This window comes from Telopea speciosissima, chromosome 4, assembly GCF_018873765.1.
Source record: "Telopea speciosissima isolate NSW1024214 ecotype Mountain lineage chromosome 4, Tspe_v1, whole genome shotgun sequence".
NCBI classification, from domain to species: domain Eukaryota; kingdom Viridiplantae; phylum Streptophyta; class Magnoliopsida; order Proteales; family Proteaceae; genus Telopea; species Telopea speciosissima.
Window position 1 is genome coordinate 29358339 of NC_057919.1, and position 9278 is coordinate 29367616.

General features: G+C 37.3%; 1 protein-coding gene across 1 annotated transcript; it reads right to left on the reverse strand.

Annotated features, from left to right (window-relative positions):
• Window positions 1-209: 209 nt before the first annotated feature.
• Window positions 210-9220, reverse strand: LOC122658721 (preprotein translocase subunit SCY1, chloroplastic). The gene is given in 9 exon segments (XM_043853808.1): window positions 210-582; window positions 1462-1625; window positions 5601-5724; window positions 6552-6641; window positions 6729-7028; window positions 7783-8168; window positions 8270-8427; window positions 8980-9019; window positions 9022-9220. Coding segments are annotated over 9 exon segments (1671 nt in total). The 5' UTR covers window positions 9206-9220; the 3' UTR covers window positions 210-357.
• Window positions 9221-9278: the final 58 nt, after the last annotated feature.

Here is a 9278-nt window from a genome sequence, read left to right on the forward strand (position 1 = left end):
ATCATCTTAGAATGCATTATCGACCTAGACTGGATTCCAAGGATGCATACCAAATGCAACCAAAGTAAGCTGGTTACTAAACCAGGTGGTATTCCAGGACCTTCAGTTCCATCTTGAAAAGGATTAACAAGTGGTTGCCCAGAAATAAATGATATTTATATACATAAGAGGTAAACTAAAGATACACATGCTTTAGATGAAGACAGGAAAAAAAATCACGCTAGGGATCTAATTGTTACTTCGTAATCAGAATACGATTCTACTGTATGAAAAGACTAACTTTAAAGAGAAAACTTGCTCTTTATGCTTTGCTGAATTATCCTCTCTCTGGCCCATGTTCTGACTTTTAATGTGCGATCAGTACCTATCAAAATCATAGAACTCTATGTTCTTGTACTTTTGGGATATTATTTCTGCTTGAACTTTTCTTGCTGTGTCAGTTGCACATCCAACAAGAATCAGAACAGATGTGCCAGCAAAACCACGAAATGCAGTCAAATGTGTCGTTTGTTCAATCACAGCAGGACCAGCAGCCAGTACTGCCAAAAAAGCAGAACCAAGAACTGATATCCGGCTAAGAACCTGCATCAACCAAAACCTGTATCATACCAATGTTCATGAATTGAGGAGCCATAACAAGACCTGGTTGTATTTATACGTCCAGAGGGTTGCATTATATCCCTCCCCCCCAACCCCCCAATACAAAACAAATTTTATTAGAAAGAGAAAATAGCTACACAAACATATACCACTATAAAAAGACCACATTATCACTACTGAAACAGCCAGGTTGGTTTTGAATAACTCCAATATTTTGCAAATCTACAAGTAAAAATATGAAACTAAACATTCTATCATTCTGTATAAACCTGAGAGTTCAATGTTATGATCTATTTCCTCTCTTTTCCTTTTTGAATAAAATTATAATCTATTTCCCTGTGTAAATTTTTTGTTTAACTTGCTTATAAGAATCTTTAACAGCTCAAGATGGAAACCTCTTTTTGTTTGTGGAAAAATGGAAATATCGAAGGCAAAGTTCACTGTTAAGTTTTTATGTGCAAGAGATAAGAGCCAACAAAAGATGTAAATGAGACAATGATACTAATGTTTGCACATGCCCAGAAGATATGTTAAGACGAGTTGGCAATGAAGGACCAAATATATGATGGTGTGAAGCAATAGACCTTTTTACTACTTCATTGTATTAAAGAAATGTCCCCTCACTAATTCGTTCGAAAAAAACTTCTTTGGGATGATATAGCCTGGATGTCAACATTTTTATCAAGAGAGCTTGCACCAAAACAAGGAAGATGGCAACATGATTAAGTTGAGAACTAATTACTGATTGAATGATTCAAACTTTATGCAATCAGGAGCCACCCATATTCTGTAAGCTCTCGGGATCACCAAGATTTAAGGAATCACAACATTTCATTTTTCGTTAAGTTGATAAATACTCACAGTTTTAATACATGCAGCAGTGCTTTTCCCCGGGCGAACAAGTGGGATGGATGCACCTTGACGCTTCAACTGTTCACTCACATCATCAGGGTCCAATTGTAGAAATGTGTAGTAGTAGTTGAAGAAGGCAATTAATAGAATATTTGTAGGGAGATATAGAGCACCTAAAAAAATTCATCTGGTTTTGTTAAACATAAAAGCAAGTGCAATCAGATTCCAGTAAAGCAATAGAATCTTTAGGTTCAAATAATGACTTCTATCTAGAACAGAAAAGCAGAATGTTTATAGAACAAAAAGAATAAAAAACAGATCCTTTTTCTTTTGAGGAGAATAACATAATTAGTTATTTTCTTTTTTTTATTTGACAGATTAAATGCCCAAACCAAATAATAAACATGTAACCTATTGTTTTGACTATAGTTGAAGACTTGTTTCAGTAGTTACAGAGCCTTTGTTGTAGGATGGATGTGTGGCAGCTAAGTTTTCCTTTGTTTTTAGGTATAGAAATGTAGAAGTTATGGTGATGTTTTAGTAGTCATGGTGACATTTATAATTTGTGGTAGTGTTTAAATATTTGTTATGAGTCATGGTGATGCTTATCATATGTGGTGATGTTTAAGTTGTTAAGAAGTTCTACTGATGGGGGTTTCTTATTGCTGGTTATAATTGATGATGACTCTTATGAGTCATAGATATTATAAATACACTGCCAGGATTCACAGTTTGCATATGCACACAAACTGTGAGCTAGTTTTTCTTCACTTCTACTTTTCTTCTTGTTTCTCTACTTCTTCTTATTCTCATCTGATCCTGGTTATTCCAGTTTGATTTTGTCACATGGTATCAGGGCGATGAAGAAGAAAAATGGACAGAAAATAAATAGACAAAGGGAGATTGTTTCCTGTCCGGCTCCGGGAGCATACGCTATGCCGGCAGGAAACACCCACCCACAGCCCCCTTTGGTATAATTAAAGGGGGGGGGGCAGGGAGGTCATTACACGGGGAGGAGAGAGACAGAAATAGTGGTCCGCGGGCGTAGGGTGATCCTGGACAGAAAATTTCTCTCATAGATAAAATAAATAAACAAATCCCCTGGGATGCTCTGTTTTTAGTTAGTTTCCTGTAACCTGCAACTCCTCATCTCTTTCTCAATCCTGCTCTGTTTAGCCTGAAACACAACCCATCATCTCTGATCATCTATTTCTCATAAATCCTACCCATAAACCCTCATTTCAGACCCTGTTTCATACACAAGTTGATACCATACTCTGTTCTGGCCGCAGGCAATATCAGAGTCAGATCTCATCGCACCGAGTTAACCTTTGAGTTTTCCCTTCAACTTGTGACCACAGATAGACCCTGCCAGGAACCCAACTCGACCTCAATTTCAGCCCCATCCAAGCATTAGTTGTGAGCAATCAATTTTCTCCCATCAAGTCCTAGTTCTGCCCTACTTTCTGGTTTCTCAGTTTCAATTTGTTCTGTCCAGTTTCTGAGTTCACAGTTTGTAACTATTCATCCACCTATTGCTGCTCTGCGTTGTTGTGAATCCTTGTTGATATCATAGACAAACAAGGAGTTTATGGAATGATTGTGGATGTTCCCCTGCGATAGATCTGCAGGTTCCTGTGATTGGGAAATCTGTTTTGCTAAATGTGATGCTGTGATGTGATTTGGTTCTATTTGATGTGCTGTTCTTCTCATGCTCTGTGATAAGAAGATTTAATACATTGAGTAAGATTACCTCCTTGTGGCACCCCTGTTTTGGGATGTTGTTCTGATCAGACATTTGGATTGTGATATAATATACTTAAGTAGTTGACAGATCACTTGAGCATGGAGTTGTGATCTATTTTTAAACCTATGACTATGTTACTGCTCTTCTCTATGCTCTGCAAATTAGAGTATCATGGATATCTCTAAATCCAGCCCTTGGATTTTGAAGATTTTTGTTGGTCTCTTCTATGCATCAGATATAGCATTCAACCAAAATTTGATCTGGTTCTACTCTGTGGATTGTGATTTCTTAAAGTTCCTAGTTTTTAGAACTTTAAGTTTCTGTTTTCTTATATATTTACTGTTGTGTACTATCCAGCAGTTGGATTAAAAAAATTCATATTTTAGACATCTATTCTATTCCTAAGAAGGTATATTCGACCAAGGTTTGACTTCCATCTAAGGTGTTGAATTTGACTTTCTGGTTGTGTTTTGTTCGGCCATCTCTTTATGTCATGCAGTTGGAGTTATTAGTTGCTCTTGAATTTGTGCTCTTGGCTGTAGTCGTTATGTGATCGGGTTCTCGTTGTTATAATCTGGGATCTTTGTCAATGTGTGGTGCTACATGGTTTTTTTTTTGTGGGGGGGGAGGGGGGGAGGGATTGGAGATGTTGAAGATTAGTTTGAAGATTATCTGATTGCTGGAGCTCATTTGCCAAGTCTCCTTAGAGATTATTACCTGTCTCCTACTATCCTTCATGAAGATTTTTGCCTGCGTCTTCCTAGTGAAGATTAGTTATCTGCCTTCTTTTTAAAGGTTATTGCCAGTGTCTCTTTATTGAAGATTAATAGCCTTGTCTTCTCATAGAATATTTTTAGCCCGCAACGATGAATTAATCATCTTCCTCTGGTAATATTTTTTGGGCTTTTGTTATTGCTGTTGAAGTGTTCTAGTCTGTAGCGATGATTAATTCGTCTGCCCTGCTATTATTTTTTGGGCTTCTACTGTTGTTGCTGTGCCATTGTCTGGCCTGCAGATGGTGTTGTCTACTGCTCATATTGATATCTGGATTTCTTCATGACGAATTTGATCTGTTGCTGCGCTGGTGGCTGCTATGTTTTGATGATGCTGTGACTGGAGGGAAGTTCTTTTTATGGCTACTGGATTCTACAACTGATATATATGTCCAAGTCTGCTTCTGCTGGTTGTGTCTGTTCTTTTTGTTTATGCTCCAACTTAAGGGGCAGCGTTGAGGTTATGGTGATGGTTAATCGTTATGGTGATGTTTTAGTAGTCATGGTGATGTTTACAATTTGCGGTAGTGTTATGTGTCATGACTATATTAATCATATGTGGTGATGTCTAAGTTGTTAAGTAGTTCTGCCGATTGGGGTTTCTTATTTCTAGTTACAATTGATAATGACTCTTATGACTCAGAAATATAATAAATACACTGCCAAGACTCACAGTTTGCTTATGCACACAAACAGTGAGCTAGTTTTTCTTCTCCCCTATTTTCTCTTCTTCTTTTATATCTCTTCTACTTTGCTTCTTGTCTTCACTTCTTCTTCTCATCTGATCCTGGCTATTCCAATTTGATTTGTCACAAGAAAAATGAGTATTCTTGAAAGTAATGAAACCGAGTATGTTAACAGGACAGTAGTTATTACAAAACTAGGGTGTAAGCTGATTGAAGAAAAATAGGTTACCTGATCATGGTTATACAATAAATAAGGTCTAACTTTTGACAGTCTTTTCATATTTCCAGTCCCCAGTGCGGGCAAAGGAGAAGGGTTGGTGCATCAAGTTGGTAGTCATCATCATAAAAACACAGAGCCAAACCTTTTAGCATGAATCATGAACATTTACTTCAAGTTGCATTGCGGTTATGGAACAGGATTTGTGTAGCTGATCCCATTTAGATGGGATAAGGCATAGTTGAGTAAAATAAATTGGGCTCGGAAGGTGGAAGCAAACTTACGGTTTAAGTGTGCATCAATGTTTCAAACGTTGAACGGGGATGGCTGGGTAAGCTGACCAAGGACATGAAACAAGACTAGTAAGTTTGAACCTAGACCAGACCAGTATAAGATCAGGTGACCCAAATGATCCAATAATGAGTTTTAAATCCTTGAGACCAAGTCTGCTGCACTTTTAAATAATTGCTTGCAAATCCTTTATCAAGCGAGTATGATGTCAACTAGGTGGCATTGTTATAGTCTGAAACCAAGTTTCAGACATTAGATGATCATAACAAATCTTATACAACTTACCATGTGGTATTTCTAATTCCTTAAATGAAATATAATGTTCCAAGTCTAAAGCCTCATATGTTGTCAGATGCCAAAGAACCATTATTAGAAGAGAGACTAATTCATCAATGGTATGTACCAACAAAAAATTCTGACAGTGATTCTTTTACCTCCTGGATTTAAAGCAACTGCAGCTTGTTGCAAAGTTGCCAGACCTGTGAAGCGTGCTAGTGTACCCGGAAGAGCCAATGATGACGTTGAAAATATAATCGGCATCACTCCGGAACTATTTACCTGCTTGACCATAATTGTCAATTTAATGTTGAAAAGAGTATACTATATAATTGTGCAAAAATGGAAATTTTCAAGACAAGAGTGATGTATAAATAGAAATTTACAATTCTAGCACCACTCTTCTTGGCTGGGGGCAGTGGGAATCTGTGTAGACTGGACCTCCATCATATAACTTTCATGATGCTTTGATAATTCAAGAAAGTGGTTATTTGTTATAAAAAAAAAAAAAATACAATTCCAAGTTCAATATTATGTTTCACACACACCCCTGGATAATCTCATATCTAACTGGTACACTTTTTCCATCATGGATAAAAGCCATGTAAAGGCTTAGGTGGTCCTTACTAATAGCAGTTTGATTCATCAAAAAAAGGAGAGGGACAAAAAAAAAAGCATCCACATCTGAGGAAAAGCATAGAGAACTTGGAAATGATTTGCATTGCGGCAGACTTGACATGGAATTGGACAAGCCAGCCCTGAGAGTTTCAGCATACTGAGATGTCCTTACAGATGTGAAGCAGGAGAAAATTAAATTTCCTATATTGGAAATGTAGCTGCCTAAAACATGTAATGTTTTGTTTGTTGATTGTTTTCCAAATTTGATTATAAATTGTATAATTTCCTTAATTTGGTTGATAAGCTTCCTTGCATTTGTATACCGAATTTGTATTGTCTTGTCAAAATATATTGTAAGTATTGATGGAGTCGAACACGAATTAAAATGAATTAATTATTACGAACCTGTTCTAACAGCATCTCTAAGCATTAAAACTAAAATTCTATTGGGAAAAAAAAAGTGTCAACAGACAAGAACCAACTTCACAAACCTTAAAGGGAAGATAGGCAGATTTCTGAAGTCCCCCGCTTTTACTAATGTATCTTGAGGCATAGTTAAGTGGGATTTTCCTCTCAGCTTCCTGAAACACTTTGTTAAGACCATTGTTAATAAAGCTCTATCTTCAAGACTTCAACAAACAATAATGAAAAAAAGCACAAGAACTTACCTGGACATACACAATACCAAGGACTAGCAAGAAGAAAGAAATAACGATGGCAATGAGGCCAACATAGTTTCCATCCTGAAATGCTTCTACAACTGTCCTACCAAATGATGCAGGCAAGTATGAAATAATGCTTGTGAAGATCAGAAGGGATGTTCCATTGCCAAGTTTAAGATCAGAGATCCGTTCCCCAATGTAGGTTGTAAGGACTGAACCAAGAGTCAACAGTGTCACTGATGATAGCACCCACTGTGTACTGAAGTCATTGACATAAGGGCGTAGGTATACTACTTGACCAATAGCCTGGAAGAGAAATTACAAAGGAATTGTTAGAAAAGTTATACAGAACAATAATCAGAGTACACATTGTAAACAATGCTCAAGGGAGGCAACTTGGCATGAACCTGCTGACGGGTGCTTAGGTAGGGAGGACAACTGAACTATGTCATGAACTGTCAAAGAGCTTAATGGTTTCTTCTGAAGTTTTGAAATCTATTTATTTGAAATTCGATGTCAGTATATTTTCATGGGGCTCAAAACTTCTGCACATCTAGAAGGCTTCAATTTGATGTGTGTCTAACTTGTGTTTCTGTGTCATTAGCAATTTTTTTTATTTTATAATGTTCATGTTAGTTCCAAAGAAGGTCTAGAATTAGTATGTTTATCATCTCCTCACCTACATTCTACATAGTAAATTCAAAGAGTTTAGTGGCACTCCAGAAATTCTGAAAACTTTCATCGAAATAAAAGTCAGTTTTTTTATTTTAAGACGCAAAACTTCACCACATAATCTAGAAGTTTCAATTTGATGTGTCTAACATGTCTCTCCGTGCTATTAGGAATTTCAACTTTTACCAAAATGAACCTACTAGTTACGAAGGTGGTCTTGAACCAGTAGGATTATCCTCTCCTCACCTACATTCAATAAACATTCACAACATCTAAGAAAGAAGGACATCAAGTAACAGTCGCAGTTCCTAAATTACCATGAAACTTGAAAGAGATCAGAGAGTTTAGTTTTAACTTACACAAAACCCATCAATATATGGCACTTTACCTGTACTACTGCAAACCCAACTGAGGCATAGCGAGTATACTGAAGAACTTTCTTCCTCCCTGCTTCACCTTCTCGTTTTTGAAGTTCTTGCAACTTTGGGTAGATCTGTGTAAGAAGCTGAAATACAATCTGTGCATTGATATAAGGAACAATACCAAGGGAGCAGATCCCCAACCGACCTATGCCTCCACCTGAAAATGTATCCAAGGTGCCCAACAGACTGCTCTGATCCAAATTACCAACAAAAGCCTCTCGGTTGACGCCACCTAACGGTACATAGATTCCAAGTCGAGAAAGAGCTAAATACCCTAACAGTTTGAGAAACTTTCCAGGTAGTGGTCCTTTAAAAAAGTCACCAAAATCAATTGAACTGTCTTCGATTGCAGCTGCAAAAATCAAAGCTAGTCAGCAAGGAATAAAGGGCAAAGACACAGTATTGTAAATTTGACATAGTTACAGTAACAAAGTTATTGGTTAAGTACCAAACCTGCCACTCCCTTAGCTGAAGAAGGTTTGTCTCTTTTTGTACTTGATGTGCTCTCAAACATTTGGGAAAACAAGTCTGCAACACGTTGCCAAGGAGCTCTGAGATCCAAAGAGGGATCTAGATTGATACCCAAGGGATCAAAATCCGAACCATCACATCTGCTAAGAAATTATTGTTAACAAGAAGCCAAAAGGAAGGGACGAAATCAACTAAATTTTCTTCAGCAGGAAGATCTTTCACTTAACCACCAGCCAGCCAATGGCAGAGGAGAACATTTACAGTAACTGAAGTACTGAACTATGTTTCTTTATTCTATGGAAAGAGCCATAAGTACAAGAAGCCCGAAGCCTAGCAGTTACTATAGATGACATTGACAAATAATAGACTATGTTTTGAATTGGACGCGAGTAGAGCTGACAAATAGATTTGAGCTCAAATGGGCAGAGTTGCAGAGAGAGACCTCAATAATTTTCAATAATTTCTATAAAATTAAAATTACATTATGATTACCCAGAGCTAAGTTTCTGACAAGAAGTTCACAGATTCGAAAACTGAACAACAGAAGGCAAAGACAGAAGAGAAGAAACTACAAATAAGCGAAATTTCAAGAAAAAATAAAATACCCAGATAGGAAAAAGAATCCAAAAATACAATATCCATTTGGATTATTAATTTAAAACACAAACTGGAAGAGAAATTTAAAAGGGTACCTGTTGCAGGGAAGAGGGAGTTTCCAAGCGTAGTTGTTTTTGGTTTTCTCTCAACAGCAAAGCTCGCCCTGCAAGTCGAATTCCATGGTCTGGTAGAGGTTCTTCGATTGCAGGAGAGCGTAGGGAGATTGAATAAGACCGTTAAAGAAGCTTCTTTGACAGTTAACAACATTATCTCCGCTATCTCTCCTTCTCCCTCTACCTCTTCTTTTAGCCTCTCTCTCATCTGTCATAACATTGCTGAGAGATCAATCACCACAGGGATAAGCTCACTGGGTTCCAATCATTACCGTCAGATC